At 34.6% G+C, this 22,683-nt stretch overlaps 2 protein-coding genes and 1 pseudogene across 2 annotated transcripts; 2 read left to right on the top strand and 1 right to left on the bottom strand.

Annotated features, from left to right (window-relative positions):
• Window positions 1-643: 643 nt before the first annotated feature.
• On the bottom strand, window positions 644-9,284 carry LOC130745355 (SAC3 family protein C). Its single transcript, XM_057597543.1, has 8 exons — window positions 8,990-9,284; window positions 6,002-6,102; window positions 4,713-4,934; window positions 3,555-3,776; window positions 3,386-3,471; window positions 3,150-3,246; window positions 1,838-1,930; window positions 644-1,158 (listed from the first exon to the last, which is right to left on the bottom strand). The coding sequence occupies exons 1-8, from the start codon at window positions 9,258-9,260 to the stop codon at window positions 994-996; spliced, it is 1,257 nt and encodes a 418-aa protein (XP_057453526.1). The 5' UTR covers window positions 9,261-9,284; the 3' UTR covers window positions 644-993.
• A 3,962-nt stretch (window positions 9,285-13,246) lies between these two features.
• Window positions 13,247-16,653, top strand: LOC130745354 (cysteine-rich receptor-like protein kinase 10). The gene is made up of 7 exons (XM_057597542.1): window positions 13,247-14,096; window positions 14,417-14,539; window positions 14,628-14,797; window positions 14,896-15,106; window positions 15,370-15,607; window positions 15,697-15,847; window positions 16,206-16,653. The coding sequence occupies exons 1-7, from the start codon at window positions 13,259-13,261 to the stop codon at window positions 16,512-16,514; spliced, it is 2,040 nt and encodes a 679-aa protein (XP_057453525.1). The 5' UTR covers window positions 13,247-13,258; the 3' UTR covers window positions 16,515-16,653.
• A 371-nt stretch (window positions 16,654-17,024) lies between these two features.
• Window positions 17,025-22,508, top strand: LOC130745356 (cysteine-rich receptor-like protein kinase 10; annotated as a pseudogene).
• The last annotated feature ends 175 nt before the right edge of the window (window positions 22,509-22,683 follow it).

A 22,683-nucleotide genomic window follows, 5' to 3' on the forward strand; every position in this document is an offset into this window, starting at 1 on the left:
AAGTGAAGTGTGCAGAGAGGATATAGAAGTATATGAATAGTGGAGTACTTAGTTTTGTTGTCAAACATTGACATAAATCTACAACACATTTAATTGTTTACTTCAAGCATAAATTGATGATTAATGGTATTCAATTGGGTCATTAGTCATTTCATTTTCTTTTGGGTGGGGGAGGCATCAAAGACAGAATTCAACATAGACTCCAAATCCTTCGTACTTAAAGATTCAAACTCTTCACATAAAGTGTGTAGGTGCTACTTCACCTTTTTAACACCTTCAAGAGAGATTTTTAAAATCTAACAACTTCTTTAAAGGTGGATGTATTGGGCACCATCTCCAACATGATTTCATCTAAACTTTGATAGAAGAAAGTAAGTGCTTGTTGATCTTGCTCATTCTCATTCTCATTAGGTGACAAATAGCCTCACTTTTAGGTTGGGCATAACCTTTCTTCACAACCTCCCAAGCATCTTGAAAACCTAGCAATGCCTTCATGTGCTGACACCAATTATCATAATTACGTTAAGACAACAAAATTGGAACAAGTTCAAGTCATTGCTTGCCATCTAAACTCACTAAATGTTTCTCTCAACTGTGAGAACCTAAGCTTTGATATCAATTTAGTAGAAAAATAAAAGATGGATTGAGAAGATAAAATATGAAGAAATTCTATAATTTTACCACACATGCTACATGAGATAATCCTCAATTTCCAATAGAGTATTTCATAACCATTACATAACTACTCAATTAACATAGCAAATAATCATAAAACTAGTAGTAAATATTTAGTGGTTACATAGGAAAACATATTAGCCAACATGAATAATGCTCTTTAATGCTTAGTAACTAACAATCTTTCACCTTTTGTAACCATGCTACTTTTATTATATAACTATTACAAACTTTATTTCTAACACATAAAAATATACATACATACACATATATATGTATTTATAAAGGTCTAATACAATTTACACACGTACAATATCTCTAAATCTGCCCTTCATATTCTTGTAAGCCCAGGAAACTATAGCTCTGGAATCCACCTTTGGGATGGCTGAAGGTACTTTGCTTTGTGGGAAGTAACTTATTTCCAGATTCATCTGTACAAGTCTCAAGACCACAAGAGTTGCACAAGGATTCCAAATCTGATTCCTGTCATAGAGTTGAAAACAGAATATAGCACAATGTGCGAGTAAAGATCAACTGAAACTGACATAACAAAATTACTACTTATAGATCAAGGCCCCATTTGGAAGAACTTATTTGAGCTTATTTTATAACATAAGCGATTATACAGTAATAGCTTATGACCTACCTAAAAGCCAATTTGAGCTTACTTTCATAAGCTATTCAAATTAGCTAATTAATAAAAACCTATGCTTATCTATAACATATTTTCAACTTATTTCTATATGTTCATCAAATTAGCTTATGAATAAACACTTAATCGAAAAGCGCTTATTCCCATAAGCACTTTTAAACTGCTTACCCAACCGCTCTCTACACCACAAAGAAATTCTAAAATATTCACTGCTAGACTGATAAAATTAATAAAGATAAAGCACAAAATTCACTGAGGTGTCCACTTAGAGTTACATTCATTCTATCTAGACCCTTGTAGTACCTTAAGCCGCTCATCCCAAAATACCAAACCTATTAGCAGGGAGGGCGTTATGAATTAAGTACCACACCGAACCTCCATGATTTCTTAATACGGGAGATAACAATCAACCTACTAACACCAAATACATGAAGTAATAATCCTCTCTACATCTGTGTTTACATGCTTAGGTGTTTCTGTTCACTCAGTAGCAGACAACAAAATACATACCTTTATCATCAGGTGTTTTGAAAGGTCGAACAGAGGATATGGATGAAGTTTGTAGCTCCCAAAATTTATACAAGATAAAGCCAATGCACGAACCTTTTCAATAAAATATTACACATAAGCAAAACCCTTGTCATAAACTATATATACAGATTATGAGAAGCACTGATACGTTTTCAAATGGTAAGATATTTACTATTTGTGATATTCATTCGTTTTTATTTCACATGCATATGTACGCAGGAAAGAGAACTGAACAAGAAACAAGAATAGGTCACACACTTACACAACATATGCCTGTAACAAGTTGTCTAATCACTGAACAAGAATACAGTTAGTCAGTTATATAAATGAACATTTGAACATTGGGACAGTTTTTTCTTTCTATTTGTTGTCTTTTTCTTTTTCTTTCCTTCTTCCTATATCATTTGACAAAGTTTATTTTGGCTATCCTCTGCCGAACACAACCGTACTCTTCTGTTCAGGCTTGGGACTAGTCACTAGCTATGTGAAATTTGGCAATAAAGCACTACACAAGCAGAGAAAGCCCAAAGAAAACTTCAGGATGAACTAATAAAGAAGGCTTACCTATCAAAGGATATCAGGTTTTATTATAAACCCGGTTACTTATAGAACCAAATGGCTTAATAGATAAAGGTCAATGTTTTGTCTTTTGTAACACCTATATATTAAATCAATAGAATTTTATTCTCTGTATTCCTTATTGCATTTCCCATACATTAAAGGACTAAACCTCTAATTTCATCAATAACAAATTAAAGGTGGAAATTTCGAGTAAACTGGGGCGAGGAGCTGGTATTTGTTTTCATGTGAAGTTTACATTACATAACTGTACACGGAAGAAAGATCCTTACAACACAGTCTATATGGCTATTAAATTTTGCATGTAGAGTGCCTAAAATCTGGTTTGGAATTTTGAGATGCGGATGTTTGTCCAAGATTTTGCATCAGCAAGAGCTGAATTGTAGGAAATTATATCTGATTAATGGGAATATGGGAGAAATACGAATGATGATTCTGATAAAATGTTCCCATTTCATTCCCCTGCATTTCCTCTAGCTCGTAGGTCTTTAATTTTTAGCCATCATAAACCAGCCTTTTCCGGGTATTCATTATGGTGACTATTGAAATGGCAAAAGATGCCTCATATTAAAATAATAAAATACATATAAAAAAAGTAATAATCATCAGGTAAGCATGCATGCAACAAGTCAGCCACAAAATAAATAGCTAAACAAACAAGTACTGCAATTTTAGGGCGAAAAAAAAAGAAATCTATGGTTATAGAAATTACTTCATTTATATAAGGCTCCATAATGCAGTACTGTAGATATGTAGCCTGAGCTGCCGCAGTACAGAAGAAATCCTTATAATTACCTAGTCGGAAAGATCTGCCAATAGAAAACAAAATATCCACAATTGACACACATTCACAATTATTAAATATGACAAATTGGCTTTATGAGAAAACAAAAGAAAAATTATTTTAATTATAAAATTAAGAAATTTAATAATTAGAAGAAAGGTTACCGTAAGATTCTCCTAGCAAAACACATTTCTTTTGACTTCAATATTGGAGCTGATACATGACTGAACCAAAAAGAAAGTGGTTCCCCCTGTGGGTCAGAAATAGCTCCATGCTTAGATGCATGCAACAAGGCTGAAATTAACAATAGAAACCAAAGATGTAGAGATTAACCATTGGTTTGCTGTGAGAACCAAGATGAAGAAGCACGTATAATGAACAGAACTCAGCTTCATTCTCATGCACATAATTTGAAATTCGATTTGCTTCATAGAGATTGAATAAAGAAGCCAATGTCTTTGTGAGCTGTTCCATGTTTAGGTGACGCATTGATGTGATTTTTGGATCACTCACAGAGCACCAGAGCTTGTAATGTGATACAACATGAAATTTCACCTGCATAATTAAAAATATTTCACAACTCATCATGTGTATTTCATAGCTTGAAAGGATGAGAGGAAATATATATATCATTTCAAAGAATGTAAGCGTAAGTCCATGCTTCAATAAGCATGCTATACTGTCTAATCATTGCAATCAATTTTTGCATGTTAAGAAAGGCCTGCGTGTCTCTATATCGGCACAAGATAAATAGGAAATAATAAAAAAGTCTCTGGTTCCACGCCTTCTGGTAGCTTAGTTTTAGCAGTTGTAGTTGCAAATCATCTATTTTTAAATTGAGAAATGTAGAAACACCAGATGTGCTCTCGAATTAGAAGGTAGTTTGAGATTGTTGAGAATCTATTAAGAGATATAAGTGACTGATCAATGTTTCTACATAATCTGAAACGGACCAAAATACCTGCGGCTAGGTCGTTAAAATACATTTTGTTTATACCCTACTGTCACTTTAGGTTTATCTTCAACTTGCTCTCTTAATTTTTTAGTAACTTTTGATTTTGAGGGTGGATGGACAATGGATTAAATATAGAAAGAGCAGCAAAACAACGTAAGGATAGATACAGAAACAATTCTAAGCAAGCACCACCAATTGCACATTGAATTTATCAACCTACCACCATGGTTGAGAAGGAGCAAGAAATGAAATTAGTTCCCAAGTCGATCTGTAGTGTAGGACTCGTATTTGGACTTAAGAGTATGCATTGAAAATCAGTTTCTTTATGGACGATTATCTAATACACCAAGTATAATTAGTGCATCTGAGATAAATGGACCTAAGAAATTAACCTAAACCTGATGTTTGCAAAATCAAGTATCAGAAATGTAACTTAAATCATCTCCCCATAATGTGGTGCAAGAGAAATGTTGATATCAATGGATGATGAAAGAATAAAGCATATAAATTAAAATATCTGAAAGAGAAAACTCTACCATTCCCTCATACATGCAGATTGCTTTCTTGGTTGCAATGTTTTGCATAGTAAGATCTTGACGTATGGACCTTGTCCTATCGAAGATAAAGTCATGAACTACTTCAAACAGATGTTCCTTAGATTCCAGCAAGCTAAGAAGAAAATTTAAAGTATCTTCCAATACAGCAAGAGGCCGCAGATCAGATGCTTGAACATCTTTGGAGGATATAGTTCTGCAAAACTAGTAAGTAAAATGGAAGATGAAAAGCTGTGAAACTATAAGATATTGAATACTTATATGCTATACAACCACGCATGAATGATTATATAGAAAATATAACCCTAAAGAACTGAAAAACAACAAATAAGGGGAATGACACGCTTTAAATATGTCCCATTGCAATGAGCCATGCTAAATATTTTTCAAATTTAAACATGTACTTTATATCATAATGTATCATATTAAAGTTGAGCAAGAAATTAACGAATGAACAGAGGACAGTGAAACACAGCGAGATTCATCATATTGAAAATCCTAGTGGGTATAATTCAAATTTAGGGAAATCAACATAAGTCAGAACTAATGGTCAATCCAAGTTCATAAACTGGTTACCAGTTAGTAAAAAAAATTAACTAAGCCAACCACAATTCTTAGTTTACCTAACCTTTTCCTGGATTGGAAAGTTGTTTTCAAGAACTATAAACTATAAGTCATCAATCAATCAACACCAGTTTACGTTGGTTCATACATATAGTTGTGTAGCGACCCCACATCAGTAATAAAGTTTGAACTGTACAGTAAAGCTGTCACCTCCTTAAAGGGTCAGCAAAAGGAATGTACCTATATAACAGACTATAGAAATTAAAAATACTAAGCAATACAGTCCAATGTCAACATAACTAATGTAAATTCAATACAGTCCAATGTCCAATCTAACTTGAACTATATAATGACCCCAAAATTTTTTATGGGAATCATCAAACCAAGGAAGAAATCATAACTGATTAACTGGTATCTTCAATTTAATCACAGAATAAAAGTTTTGCAGTAACATTAAAAGCACTGATGATCCTAAAAAATAGCTAAAAAGTACTTTCAGCATGATGCCTGGAAGTAAAACCAGAAAATTAAAAAGGCGACTGGTGATGGGTGGAGATGTTGGTCAAAGATTTACTGCTGAATTTTATCGACATAGCAGCAGGTATTTTGGCCCATTTCAGATTATGAAGAAATATTGATCCTGTGAGAAGCGTTCTTCCGAAAGTAAAAGTGGAACCAGATAACATGGGAGAACAGGTTGGCCGTACCTTCTTGACCGCAAGAGCAGAGGACGATTTTCCAGGATTACCGTTTAGCCTCTCGAAAACTGTCAAATCCCGCAGTTTCTCACGCTGGACCCTCTCTCCTTCTGTAGACAATGAAAACATTTGAAAATTGAAGTTTCAGGTACACATTTTATATGAACTCCTTATGAAGAACACTAATTGCAATTTATTGTCTCTCAGTTTACTAAAACTTTAGACTACCATGAATCAACAAGCAAAAATAAACAACAACCACAAAAGCCATTTCCCCTTAAATGGAATTAGCCACATGAATCAAATGATGCCATTGCGTTATGTAAAAAAAACTCTTCCAAGAGGCCATTTAAATTTAGTCCTTTTTATTAGTTTCCCATGGAGTTTATTAGTATTATTCTATTGGGCTATCCTCCATCTGATAATTTTTTCTTACTAGAGTTTCAATTGGTCTTTTCCTCATGTTGCCAAACCATCTTGTGTTACTCCACCACCTTTTCCTTAATAGGTACTACTCTTACTTTTTGATACGACTCGCCGTAACGGAATCAGAAACAACGAATCATTGGGCTGGACTGACCTCTATCACTTTCTCTCTAATACATTCATTCTTGGTCTTATTTATTCTTGTGTTCAGTCATCCATCAAAATATACTCATCTCTATGATGCACAGCTCATACTTATGTTTATTAGTACTGTACCATCAAACAATCAATACCATAGCATACTGAATCTCCTCGTGGTCGTTCAGTATTTTTTTCTTATTGTTTGACCATAAATAGCACCAGAAGCATCATGATAAGAAACTTGGGAGGACAATACTACAAAAGCTAGTTGTTCTAGTTAGAGAGCCCAAGGCCTTATAAACCCTACACCAGAATCTCATACTTCGATTTAGGACTCAAATCCCATACCTTGCAATTTTGGATCCTATCGCATTTCACCATATCATCTACCAACTTGAATCCTGTGATTCACATCCCCCTCTATCTCTTCATTACTTTGTATGACACATGACAAAGATACCTAAATTGTGCAGCTTATGGTGTTGTAAGATCTAATGACAAGAAAAATGGTGTGGTATGATCTCTAATTTTCACCTTCAAGCTAGTGTCAGTGAAAATCTTGCTCATCTTACATATCTACAGTTCTACATACTCTTTCTTACTTTTACTTAAACGGAAACCATGTGATTGCATTATTGCAAATTTTCTCTACTCATCTCTAGTTTACCATTTAATCTCTCTCTCTCTCTCTCTCTCTCTCTCTCTCTCTCTCACTAGGACTACATAACCTACAAAAAAAACATGCTTTCAGGATATGGTTAGCAAGTACAACCCGACAAAGGTAAAATAAGGTAAAGGCTCAAAGTTTACCTATGGTGTTAGCTATAGGAAAATCCTATATGATTAACTATTTGTACACTAGTTTTAACCCCCATCATAAAGAAAAAAAGCAATGCAAAACCCTTTCTTCTTTAGTACTTTCCACAAGACTTCTCTAAGCACTCTATCACGGGCCTTTTCCGAGTGATTGAAAACTAAATGTAGATCTTTCCATTCCCTCCAATACCTCTCCATACAACTTTTTACAAGGTATATTCACTATATTACTTCCATGGTTGACCTCCATGGCACAAAACAAAATCTGTTCTCTGAAATATGAGTATCTTGTCCTACTTTCAATTTGAAGTTGAACTAATAATTTTCATCATACAATAACTGCAGCAAAAACATGTATCTCTAAAATGTACAAAAACTGGCTTCAAAGTTCAAACTCAAACAAAAAGTAGAGTGCAGTTAGAGTGATGCAATTGCAAATTAATACTCATGGAGCCGAAATGGGCTGGATAATGGATTGGACCTGCCAGAACCCAGAAACATGTTGGCCTTCTGGAAAAGCAAAAGCTTCTTAGCTTCCCCAGAAAATTCATCACCTACAGGTGATGGGTGGTGATGTCGCCGGCTAGAGATGGCAGTGTGAATGAACAAAGTAACAACCTAGAGCTTTATCCCTTAAAGAATGAAGGATAGTAGAACAAAAAGAGGAGAAAACAGGGATTGGATGGTTTATTAACCAGCAGTCAACACGGAAGTAATTCAAGCCACTATTGCCACTCTACAAAAACATGATGCCACATGACCACATCACTTCATTAATAGTAAGGACATGTGACTAAGCATCATGTCCATGATGCTGTTTTATTCTACCAATTACTCAGGTCAGTTTAGATCCCTCTTAGATTTGTTCGTTTTTACAGAGACATTTCAATCAATCCCCTGAGAAATGCTCTAGCATCCTTCTACTCATCTTCCCCAAACCTTTAAAATGCTGACAGATACTATCTGCAGGGATGCTACAAACGCCTAGACAGCAAACTTATTTATTATCTATAGAAAATGCAAGTAACAATTCCCGCATCACAAAGCAATCAAAATGTTCCTATTTGACATTCGCATGTTGAGCTCATGACAAGGCCATCGTGATAACTGATAACAAGAAACCAGAATCTCATGTGCCAACTGCCAAGCACATAATAAAGCCATAATACCAGTTGAATAAAAAGGACACCATGACTCCTTACTGAACAAGTATCCCTAAACTGCATCATCTCACCACCAATGCAATATAAAGCAAAACCACCACAATCTTAAAAGAAAACAGTTTCACCTCAGCACTCAAGACCACTTCATTCACATCACTTTCTTAACATCACCAGCTCAAATATAATATAACCTCTAAATAACCTCAATGTAGATTAGAAAGACAAAGAAGCTATAACACTCAAAACCAAATGTCCAAATCATTTAATAAAATTCCATGTCTCTTTTAGTGTGTATCTATAATATAATTAAATAAATAAAAAAGACACATTATCATATAAAACCCAACATTGTAACTCTACTAAAACCAAAAAATGATTGTATTCCAAATAGCAACAACACAACAACCACCATATATACAACGTTTTCTAATAAAGTGGGTATTTTTTTTACCTGGGCACATATAGGGACAAGTTCCAACTATAGGACCCGAATCAGAAGAACGTGGTGCATCATGATCTTGACTTTCATTGAAAGAAGAGGTGGAAGCATACCCAGTTGTACTGGTATTAGAAGGAGTGGATCTTTGAGCAAAGTTTGAAACTTTGGATTGATGGAGGGCATTGGAAGCCAAATTCTGGCGGCGCGAACGCCATGGTTGGGAAAAAGAAGAGCGCTGGTTTCCATTCCCACCCTCCATCACCCTCTCTTCTTTCTCCCCCATTTCAGCAGCATTAGTATTGGTACTTTATTTTTTTGTTATTTTTAAAATTTTGCACCTATTTTATTTGCAATTTTTTGAAATGTATTTGCACTTTAACTCTTAATAATAAGGGGTTGTGTAAATAATTTCATGTAAGAATATATGATGTAAAATCACTCTAGTATTAAACTAGCAAATATCTCCTACATTTTACCAGTATAATTATATATAAATTATATATTTTATACTAATATACTTATTTGTTTTGAAGTTTTGTTATTTTATAAATGATGGAGATGTCAAAACATAATTACCATAGTTCTGTTCCCTTCTGTGACTATTCCTTTTGTTTTTCTTTCAAATTCCATTTGAGAACCATGTTTCCAACCTTTAAAACTGGAATTTGGTAAATTAATAGTTTCACTTAAAATTGTTTGCAAACTATTATGACTAGAGAGAATTCTATGATTTTGGGTTGAGAAATTATTAATGAACATTGGTACATAATTGATCCTTTTAGTGACACTATTCATGTACGAATTATAATTGTGCTTTAACCCATTAAACATCTACTGAAAATGTGCCCTAAGGGCCCTCCAATTTTGAAATTGTTCTAACACTCATTCTGATATGCACCCACACTAGCAATGCATTTGAAGGAAATCTTCAACTTGCCTTTAATCAAGGCGTCATTGAGCATGATAGACATGATGAAGTTAAATCATTAATATTCATGCACTTTTCTTTATTAAAGTCTTTTTTCTCTTATTTGTATAATTATCCAAGTTTTTTGATGTGTACTTGCTTCTGATGGTTTCCTTGCTAGATTTATTCCAAGCTTGCTCCGGATTGAGGATTCAATTTCATAACATACTTTAGTGAAACATATAGCTAACTTCATTGACTATTCAACAATGAAGTTAGTCATGAGAATGATGGTGTTGACAAAAGAAACCCTATTTGATTTAAATATCCAGATGCAAAGAAGTTGCAAGTGTCGGTGGGCACTAAGAAGAAGAATTTGAAGTTAGACCATAGTACATAGAAAAGGAATCAAGACCATTTTTATCTTATGTATCTGTAATGTTTTTTTTCTACCTATTGGTTTAATACATCACATTTATGAATTAAAAATATTGTGTATTAGATTGAGGTTTATTTAGATTTTTGAACTGCCTGTATTTTAAACATTGGCTATGATTAATTTTGAAGGACTCTCAATTGAGGATTTGAGACTATAATCTAGGGTGCCGGTGGAAGATCTATCGTCAATCATCATTGCACAATTCATTGGGGATATGTCAGCTCTCAAGGACAAGGGGCTTGATACTAGCACACCCATGTTCTAGAAGGAGTTTTTGGTTTGCAGTCGTCGAATGTTAGACATCACTGATGTTGTTGATGGTAGCATGAGACTGAATTCTTTAGATTGACGGGCGTAGATGATATCAATGAGCTTGACTCCAAAATTCTTGCATGCCATCGTGCTTATCCTTTTAACTTTATGCATGAATTTCAAATGGAGAAATGAGACGAGGTAAAGGCTTAGACAGATTTGATGACCAGAGCCTTTTGAGTCTATGAGCCTTATACAAGTCGAGAGAATGATTGTCTTGCCAAAGCAAAAAAATTACACCTATGAATCTGATGTAAGAAGCAACAATGATAATGAATATGATGAGCGCACTATTGAAGTGTTTTTAAGTTCGAATTTAAGTATGTCATGCCAAATTGATGGATTTTAGTTGGATCGCATGACATTACCTTTTTTCATTGTTGGTTGCAGTAGTTAAACAAATTTATAGTAAGTTATTTTAATAAATTCATTAGCAAAGTAATTTAGAAGTTGTATGTACCACTCTAATATCCTATTCTTCACGATCAGTTGTACGTAGCACTCTATAGAGTACGATCAAAGAGGGGTCTTAAAATTTGTATACTCTCATCTTTCTCTTCTTCACGGTCAGTTGTACGTAGAACTCTCTAGAGTACGATCAAAGAGGGGGCTTAAAATTTGTATATTGTATGATGCAAGAAACATACATACTTCTACCTTGCATGTAGTGTATAAGGAAGTTTTTGATAATGTTTGTCGTATTTGATTTTGTGCATAGGAAAATTAACGGTTGTTGTATTGAACGAACATATATTTACTTATTTTTACTAAGTAAATTATCCAGTTCATGGCGTTGGGTTTTTGGGTTGTTTGCTCTGTTCTGTTTACTTTCCGGCCTTTTCTAGCTTTTCCTATCTTTCTGTCTTGGGATTTCTTCTGATTGGTTTTTGTCTGGCTCGGTCTTTGGGTGTGTTTTTAGGTTTTTGCCACCGATGTTGGTTGGTTTGTATTGCATGCTTAAGAGTTTGCTCTCAAGCCTTTTGATATTATATATTAGAAACTCTTGAGTTTGCTCTCAAGCCTTTTTATCTTTTTAAAAAAAAGGTAAATCATCATGTTTACATATTAGAAATTTTTACTATTATTAAACAACACAAGTAACATGTAAGATACATACTATCACGTTTTCTTCAACAACAAAAAATATATATTATCATAATTTAAATGAATTTAAGTTAATTCATTCATATATAAAAAAAATAAACAACCTAAAATTTCCGTGCAACGCACGGGTCATCACACTAGTTGTAATATATTAATAATGAAAAGACATAGTATAAAAAATTATTGGGTTGAGAGAGATTGGAGTATGAGGAGTTTTCGCATACCAAGAGAATCACACATGTTAGGTACTTCTTTGCAAGCTTGACGCATGGGTTCGAGTTGTATTTGCGTATAATTGAATCACCTCTTTTAGGTGTAGGAATTTAATCCTTAAATGATTACATCTGAATCTCATTTTCTACGACTAAGTTAGAATGGTTTGTTTTTTAATGATCCTCCTTTGCTAGTGTTTGCCTGAATTGAATGTGATTTATCTTTAATTAATTAGAATTATGTACTAAGGAATTAGCTATCACTAATTCATTAGAAGACACTTTAGGCAAGGAATTGGTAAGTGGACATCTAGGATAAGCACCTTGAATAGTTAATTGAATCCTTAATTATAATTGATTGGGGAAATGCATGAGAGGGTTAACGAAATCATATCCCTAGCGCGTTTTGAACTTGAATTTATTTCAATCATAATCTTGTTCTCGTTTCAGCTTTATTACTTTCTAAGTTACAACTACCAATTCAATATTTTGCTCTTTTGGTTCGATATCTTTTACTACTTCGGGCAACTCAGGACACTTGCAGAGAGACTATCAAGTTTTTAACTAAGGATTTGATGGGAGGATGACACATGTCAAGGCTGACTCGTTTTGGGGTTCGAACTTAGATTATAGTATATGTCTATATGATATGTTATGATATGATATAAGGAAAACCGCACTTAGCAAAGTATTCCATCAAAATATTTCTTTATCTCTTGTTTCTCTTTTCTATTTTCTTTATTAACTTGCTTGTTCCTAACTAATAATAAAATTGTTTCTCTGAATTATAACTCAAGTGATAAAAGTTTGGTGACATATGGATTGGAGAGAAGAAGGTCAAGAGATATATCATAAAGGGTGTAATTTATCTTTTCGATGTATTAAAATTCATAATAAAATAATAAAATTGTATCAATTAACCAACAAAATATCATCCAAAAGTTAGTGTTTGTTTAGTAGTCAAGAAAAAATGATATCGCATTCAGAATGTGAATGGGAAAATTAGAACTAGGATGACGCGGGTGCGTGCGTGCCATGACTTCTGCCATTACATTACAGCTACAGGTAGGTCCCTTCTCACCTGAATTTTGAAAGGACCGTTTCAGAAGTAGTTAAGCTTTTGTGGAATTTCTAAAAACCTTTCATTTACTTTTATGAATGAATTCTTCAAACTTGACGGCTCTTTCATCACATACACACACATTCTTCTCATTTTTAATTTTTAGCAGCACAAATTATTCAATCCTGTTGAATAATTTTAAGTAATGTTTAATTTTGTGTCTATGTATTATTATAACTCATATATTATGTGCATGGCTCTACCTATGGGAAATTGGAGATTAAAAAGCTCATTTTCTAGCTTCATGTTCCTCCTTTTTTTCCTCCTGCTCCATTTCACCCCAACAATAACTGCACAATCTCCAATTTACATGTACACTTTTTGCCACAACTCAACAACAGGCAAATCTCCTACCACTTCATACCAATCCAATGTCAACAACTTCCTCTCATGGGTAACCTCTGATTCCATCACAGGCACAGTATATAACGAAACCATAATAGGCAACAATGGTGATGGTGATGGTGATGCTGCTGTTTATGGGAACTACAATTGCAGAGGAGACCTAAGTGGATATTTCTGCCAATTCTGTCTCACCACCGCCGCGAGAGAAATCGCGCAACGCTGTCCCAACACTGTCACAGCTATGATATGGTATGACACATGCATCATTCGTTGCTCCAACTACAATTTCTTTGGAAAAATTTCTTTAACGCCGGCATGGAACGTTTCCGGGTCCAAAACCATAAAGGACTCAACAGAGCTTAGGAAAGCACAGGATGACATGAGGGGTTCGATAACAAAACTAACTAACCAGAACCAGAACCAGTACTGGGGAACTGTTGAGTTTAATTGGACTAACACTGAGAAAAGGTATGGCTTGTTGCAGTGTAGTAAAGACCTTACTAGTCATGATTGCAGACAGTGTTTAGAGACTCTGTTGGATATAGTTCCCCTGTGTTGTGAGACAAAGGTATCATGGGCAATTATGGCACCAAGCTGTGGGATGAAGTTTGATGATTATAGGTTCTACCAGATTACCAATCAGACAGGAACAGGATCCCCTTCTCTTATTCCAAATCCAGGTACTCTTTCTTAGAAATATAATCATTCATGTGTCGCTTCAAGTCTCAATGGCTGCTGCGTGAGGGAGCGTGTTATAGTTATAACTATTCATGTGTCACTTAACCAACAACTTAAGCTTTTCGGATAATTGGTTCATGACTCTCTTCAAGATTTTGATGTTTCTGCTTGATTTGTTTTCTATCTGTACTCTTGACTCCAAAAAAAAATTTCAACAAACAATGGCTCTTGCTAAATATACTAATTAGCTTTTAACAAATTTGTGTCCTTTTAAAATGTGAAAGAAAAAGAAAAACCATTTTCATCTATGTTATTTTTGCAGCCGAGCATGAAGGTGGAAGAAATACCAAAAACCGGATTATTATCATAGTAAGTGTGTTGGTAGCAGTAGCTCTACTAATTTGTTGTGTCTATTATTCCTGGAGCAAGAATGGTTTATGTAAAGGTAAAAAAAAATCACAAATTTCATAATCCTGCCTCTGACAATAAGACTATAGTATATCCAAACTTAAACTCCCTAGCTTCCTTGGCAGTTGGATTGCTGTTGAAGACCAATCCTACAGCTTCTAATGATCATGTTCAAAGAGAGGAATCATTGAATGAAGACCTTCCTATAATTCCTTTAGCTGTAATTCAAAAGATAACTAATAACTTTTCAGAGTCATCCAAATTAGGAGAAGGTGGATTTGGACCTGTTTACAAGGTATCAATCAATTCCTTTAGCTATGCATAGTTTGGCTGGCTTTAACATTTTAACTTCTCCTCTTCTTTTTTCTACCTTTTCCTTTTTTTTTTTATCAGGGTACTCTACCAGATGGGACTGAAATTGCTGTCAAAAGGCTTGCGGAAACGTCTGGTCAAGGTTTAGAGGAGTTCAAGAATGAAGTAATCTTCATAGCTAAACTGCAACACAGAAATCTTGTCAAACTCTTGGGTTGCTGCATTGAGGAAAATGAGAAGATGCTAGTATATGAGTACATGCAAAATTCAAGCCTTGATTTTCACCTATTCAGTACGTTTTGATTTGCTTTCCTGAAACGATGATATTGTCTGTGCCTTTCTTAGAATAGTAGGTTGCAAAATTTTCTGAAATTACTTATAAATTGACATATTTTGCATTTTGGGAGATTAATTGAAGACTTGAAGTATCATATCCAGTCATATTTCCTATAACTAAGCAACTATAATGAAAAAAGTGAATAATATATTAGTCTCAACTCTCAATTGGTATTGTTTTCCTAAATAACAGGAATCCAATGTTCATTTGCTTGTCAGATGAGGAAAAGCAAAAGCAATTAGATTGGAAACTACGACTAAGCATCATCAATGGAATTGCAAGAGGACTACTATACCTTCATGAAGATTCTCGACTCAGAGTAATCCATAGAGATATGAAAGCCAGCAATGTTCTTCTGGACCATGAAATGAATCCAAAAATATCAGATTTTGGATTGGCAAAGAAATTTGAAATAGGCCAAAGTCAGAGCAGAACAGAGAGGGTTATTGGCACTTAGTAAGTGTTATTATTGCAACTCTTTCAAGACATGTCACTAGAAAGTTTTACACAACTAACAACTGACAGTGTTATATTAAATTTTACAGCGGATACATGGCTCCAGAATATGCTATGGCAGGCTTATTTTCAGTGAAATCTGATGTTTTCAGCTTTGGAGTTCTTCTATTAGAAATCATTTATGGGAAAAGAAATGGTGAATTCTTTCTTTCAGAACATGCGCAAAGTCTTCTATTATATGTAAGTTTGGTTTTTCTGATATTATCTCAATAACAAATTGATATTAGAAAGAGATAGGACTGTTGAATGAAACAAATTGTTTTATATTTGTATATAATCTCTAGCATGCTCTTTCAAGTTAGAGCTTTTTATTTTTCCGATGTACCAAAAAAAAAAGTTAGAGCCTTTTATTGGATAGATAATATATAGACACATATCTTGTGCTTAATATGATGCAAGTACCAAATTTTGTTATCATTTAGTCATAAAGACTAATACAATGTCATGAAGTAACTAATAAAAAAAGTATAGTGTTACATGAATGGATTTTTACATTCTATAACATATCTAAAAAAAGTTTTTCATATTTTATATGCAGACTTGGAGACTTTGGTGTGAAGGAAAAAGTTTGGAATTGATCGATCCGATAAACAAAGAATCATACATAGAAAGCGAAGTGATGAAGTGCATACACATTGGTTTGTTATGTGTACAAGAAGATGCAGCAGATCGTCCAACCATGTCAACCGTTGTTCTCATGCTTGGGAGTGACACAATGGCCCTTCCTAAACCCAAGCAACCAGCATTTTCAGTTGGAAGAATGGCCTATGAGGAAGGTCCAACTATTATTAACTCCAAGGATAATTCTGTTAATGATGTAACAGTTAGTATTATTTCACCTAGATAGTTGATTCAACAGGATAAATCTTTTACTATGAACAAGCCCTGCATTTAACACTGTTATAGGTATTATTCTTTTTTGTTTCCATGTAAAATCAAAGTTTATTCTGAAGGAATATGGTCTTGAGTGTTGGATCATTATCCAATATTGGGTTGTATATGTAAATAATTATGCATTATAGACTGTAAATTTGTGAGACTCAATTTAATGTCACATTATATGATTTCGGTTAATTGAGGTATTAATGTATTTGATATGACACCCAACCCCCTATTCTTCATTGCTTTTGCCATTTGCTATCCATTCAGGTACGCTTCCGCTCTACCGCTATCATTTTCATTGATTTGACATGATAAATCTTATTGATCATAGAAAGTTTTACTCTCACATTCATAACTAAATAAAGAGGCTTCCTATCCAAACCAAGTAATCCAATGCATAATGTCTTGCCTATTGTGGTAATAATTTAATGAAAGCAGCCATCAAAAACAGAAAAGTAAGAGTGGACTTGTAAAAGGAAACTAGGATGACTCAAAATAACTTTATGGTTTGGAAGCAAATCCACATTAATATATAGTCATGTAGTACTATAACATATTTTGTTGTCTCAGCAAAGTACCTCCATGGAGGGAACACAACTGAATGTTGGATCCATATCTCTTGTTTTCCTACTATTACTGATCAAACCACTGGTTACAAAGTCACAATCACTCAGCTACATGGGAGATAACTGCCATAACACCACACAGAAACCTCTCAGCCCTTCATTCTAAACCAATCTTGACACCATCCTCTCATGGATGTCCACTGATGCAGCCACAAGCAAAGGCTTCAACCACACCACCATAGGAGATGATGATGCCGTGTATGGCCTATACGATTGTCGTGGCGATGTGGTTGGATACTTCTGCCAGTTCTGCGTCTCCGCCGCTGCCAGAGAAATCCTTCAGCGCTTCCCCAACAGAGCCTCTGCCATCATATGGTATGATTTCTGCATTCTAAGGTACTCCAATGAGAACTTCTTTGGGAATGTCACAACAGACCCATCATGGCACGGTTTTGGAACAAAAAATGTTTCCAGTAGAATAGAGATTCAGAAAGGTGAGGATTTCATGAGAGGTTTGATTGCTTATAAAAAAAAAGGCTTAATACATCAGAAGACCCCTGAAATTGTAAAGGGAATCAATTCCAGGGCCTGAAAAATTTTCGCATCAAATTAGGTCCCTAAGAAATTTTTTTTAATTCAATTAAGGTCAAATGCTGCCAGACCTCAATTTTGTCCTAGTGAGCAATTCCACATGGCTTTTTAATTTTTTTTTTAATTAAAAAAATTCTAAAACTTAATTTTTTAATTCCAACTCATATATTAAAGCATAAATGCCTATCAAAAAATTTTTTTTAAGCATAAATAAAAAATAAAAGGCGTAATTGCAGTCACTAATTTTCCTAATCTCCTAATCTTATCACAATCACTTCTTCTCCTAATTTTCCTCCACAAATCTTATCTTATCAATCATCATCCTCGAGTTCAAAAAAAAATCATCATCCTCAACACCATATCATCTGCATCCTCAACATACAGACCATAATCCCCAACTTCTTCTTCCTTTTTCTATATCCCATCTCTCAACCCTAACCTCCTCCTCATTCTCTCACCCACTACAACCCCCAACTCTGCAAATCAACCCCACCACTCCCACGACTATCACCCCACTCCCCTCCCCCAAACCCAGAAAATTTACCCATAAAATAGACTTTTCCAAAACAACAATTTCAATTTCAATCTTCTCATCTCATCTTTCTCAAATGGCCAACCCTGATGAAGTCTGTGCCCTCTACCGCATCAAACTGCACCTTTTCGGCGAACTCTCTCCCATCCTGATCCGCACCACCACCCAAGAAGACAACGACTTCACCTTTCAATTCGATCTACCAAACCCTAATTCATCTCAATATTTTACTTCAGATCCAACCGATTCAATCTTCGAATTTGACACCAAACCCCAAATATTTGACATACAAATCGAATCTCCTAAACCTATACCCGTCCAGAAGAAGCAACCTACACTGAGTCAACGAAAATCACTCGAGATCTCTCTTCCCAAGAAAACAACCGAGTGGATCCAGTTCGGGGAAATAGCAGAGAAGAGGAGAAGGAGAAAGAGAAGAGGAGAAGGGTTTGGAACAATGGAATCGAAACCCAGAATCCAGAATCTTACTCCAGGTTGAGGTCGAGGCAGAGGCCAGCGGTGGTGGTGGAGATCGGAGGAGGAGGCGTTGATGTCGAGGTAGAAGCCAGCGGCGGTGGTGGCGGGATCACTCTCCTTCCCTTCTTCCTTCTCTTCTGCGTTCTTCTTCCTTCTCTTGCAACTTTTTCCCCTTCCAGATTAGTTTTAAGGTTTAATTAGAATAGGTTTTGTTTTTATTGAAATGAGATGGAATTAAAAATAAATGAATAACATTAGTTTCTAATTAAAGAAAAAGATAAAAGCCACATAAATTAAGTTTTGGAATTTTTCAATTAAAAAAAATTTAAAATGCCACGTGGAAAAGCTGAGTAGGCTACACTTCAGCATCAGACACATTTTGTCCTTAATTAAATTAAAAAAAATTTCTTAGGGACTCAATTTGATGCGAAAATTTTTCAGGCCCTAGAATTGATTCCCTTTACAATTTCAGGGGCCTTTTGATGTATTAAGCCAAAAAAAAATGAGAGGTTTGATCAGGAAAGCAACTAAGGAGACCAATCAGTTGTTCTATATGAGTGAGTTCAATTTGAATTCTACTCTGAGAGTGTATGGACTAGTGCAATGCAGCAGAGATCTTACAAATGAGGGGTGCAGGCAGTGTTTGGAGGCCATGTTAACTCAGGTTCCCAAATGTTGTGAAAGAAAGATTGGGTGGCAGGTTCTCACTATAAGTTGTGGGATACAGTATGATGATTACAACTTCTACACTTTTAAGAATCAAACATCTTCAGTTCCTGTGCCTAATTCACAAACAGGTCACACATTAAATGCTTCTTTGTTCTCTTGTAATTACTAATTATATAACAATTTATTTCTGCTAGCACAAGAATTCCCTTACCGTGTTTGGATCCATCTCTCTTTCCTCATAATAAATTCTGGCATCCACAAGCTACTAAAAAAAGCTTCTACCCATAATTCATTTTGGTTTTAGAACTGATTTTAGTTTCAGAGTTAATTGTAGAAATATTTCCAAATATTCAGATAATAACCATGTTATTTTCTTATGCTATTTCAGCCGGACAAGGGGGTACTAGTAAGTCAAGAAACTTGATCATTGGCTTCAGTGTGCTGGGGTCAGTAACTCTATTAAGTTTGAGTGTTTACTGCTTCTGGTGCAGGAATAGAGTTAAAAAAGGTGATTTCCTACAGCAACATATGCTTACATTTGTCTGAATTAGCTTATTTCACATACTTTATAATATATATAGGGTCATTTAGTTCAAATATAAACTCAATAAACTTCTCTTTGTAGATTGGCTGACACCTGACAGTGACACCATTCCTCTATCTTCAAATGGGGAAGCTCTGAACTCAGACCTGCCTACAATCCCATTAATCAGAATCCTGCAGAGTGCAGAGCACTCATCATTTTTCAGAGGCATGTAAATTAGGGGAAGGTGGTTTTGGCCCTGTTTACAAGATACTACCTCAATTCCTTTTGTTATTTAAAGTTATGCGCACAGTTTAAAAACTCCTTATTGATACAAACTTGACTAAAAGACCTTTATTTAATTAGTGGATTATGTTTTAGAGAGAATGGTAGTAATTGGTTGAGTTAATGAGGAGAGCGGTGATTTGTGAAAATATGAGGTGATTGGTGAGTAATATAATCATAATAATTGGTTCAACATGGGTACTACTAATGATGTGGAACTTTAGCTATAGGTTCTTTGTTATTGTCACCTTTTCCTAAATGATTTTACATTCATTTCAATCATTTTTTCAGGGAACTCTGCCAGATGGAAGAAAAATTGCAGTCAAAAGGCTCTCAAAATCTTCTGGCCAAGGCTCAGAGGAGTTCAAGAATGAAATAATGTTCATAGCTAAATTGCAACATCGAAACCTTGTAAGACTGTTGGCTTGCTGCTTGGAACAAAATGAAAAGCTACTTGTGTATGAATACATGTCCAATGCAAGTCTTGACTTTCACTTGTTTGGTATGTTTTCATTATTGCTTTTTAGTTTTTAATAATCATTTTAAAAAAAATTACTGTGCATTATAGGCTTCTGCTTTAGGTGATAATGATGTGGGCTTTAAGGTAGTTGGGAGTAGGTTACAACTTTATTGTATATTATTGCCAGTTAGATGTAAGTATCCCGATTCACGAGTTGTGCACTATGACATTGATATCTCTTGCTCTTAAGGGAACAGCTAATGATCATAATATCCAAGTAAGCTAAGGCCAATTTTCTTTTCCTGATAATTGTATGGAACTAAATTCAAGTTACCTTATGTAAACTGTAGTCATGTTATAACTTGAAAAATATCCAAGAAAGGGTATTACTAGAAAAGTATGGTCTTTTTTCCATGCTAAGGCCAGTACTTAATATTTGGCATTTGGGATTTCTATTTCAAATATTTAGTGATCTTTTTTCTTAGGATTTGCATTTGGGAGTTTCTTTAAGTTTTCTATTTCAAATATTTAGTTATTTTTTTTCTTAGGATTTATATATCGTGGATCAAGAAAAATCTGGTTCACAAGTTAAAAGAGTTTCTCTGCAAATCTATTTTAGCACATAAGAAGCATATTGTAAATAATGTGTACTTAATGTTAGTAGTAAAAACATGGTTCATAGATGTACCAATTTTTGACAAGGTCCACCATAGAATTGTCATTTTTCTTATCAAATCTTTTCTGTCCTTTTGTTGACAGATGATGAAAAAAGAAAGAAAATCGATTGGAAACTAAGATTAAGCATTATGAATGGAATAGCTAAAGGTCTTCTATACCTTCATGAGGACTCTCGGCTAAGAGTAATCCATAGAGATCTCAAAGCTAGCAATGTTCTATTAGACCAGGAAATGAATCCCAAAATATCAGATTTTGGATTGGCAAGGGCATTTGAAACAGGCCAAAACCAGGCAAATACAAGAAGAGTAATGGGTACCTAGTGAGTTCCACTTACACCTCACATTTATTTTATCAATAAGATTTATTACTAATGCAGTTTTAAGCACTTAATTAGTTGAAAAAGAATAAAATTTCCCCTAGTCCTAAATTAATCTATGATTTAAGAGAATACTAACACAAAGTTGAACTGATTTCAATAGTGGATACATGGCTCCAGAGTATGCTATGGAAGGATTATTTTCAGTTAAATCCGATGTTTTCAGCTTTGGAGTACTTGTTTTAGAAATCATTTGTGGGAAAAAGAACAGTGGATTCTATCTGTCCGAACATGGTCAAGGCCTTCTCTTATATGTAAGTTTTTCATTCATATCTGATCAAGAATGTGTTAACTAGAACTTATATAGCAACATTCACAATTACTTGCAGACATGGACAAAATGGTGTGAAGGAAAATGTTTGGACTTAATGGATTCCCAATTGGAAAAATCCTGCATAACCAGTGAAGTTGTGAACTGCATACACATTGGCCTATTGTGTGTTCAAGAAAATGCAGCAGATAGACCAACCATGTCAAATGTTGTAGAAATGCTGGGGAGTGACACAATTACCCTTCCAAAACCTAAACCCCCTGCATTTTCAGTTGGAAGAATGGGCCCAGAGGATGCATCTACTTCAAGAAGTTCCAATAATCTTTCTATTAATGATGTAACAATCTCTAACATTCTACCAAGGTAATTAAGGGACGCCGAATAAAAACATATTTTCTTTGTTGCTCCCAATAAATGGTAATCTAAATCTTGAAGATGATTGTTACAAAATACCTGAAATAATATGAACTGGAAAGTAATTATCAAATTCTGGAATAGGGGAATGTATCTCGGTTTATTTTGTGTGCATTTTTTTTTCTTGTCATCACCCATTCGAAAAATGGTTGCATATCCTTCCAACAAATATTTTTCTCAAGATTCAAACTTGTATTATCATCGTGACAACTACGAGGATCTAGTTTGTTTACAACCATACACCAACACCTTGTTAGTTTTATTGATAAACCAAATATTATTAATAAGAAGC

Source organism: Lotus japonicus, chromosome 3, assembly GCF_012489685.1.
Source record: "Lotus japonicus ecotype B-129 chromosome 3, LjGifu_v1.2".
NCBI lineage: Eukaryota > Viridiplantae > Streptophyta > Magnoliopsida > Fabales > Fabaceae > Lotus > Lotus japonicus.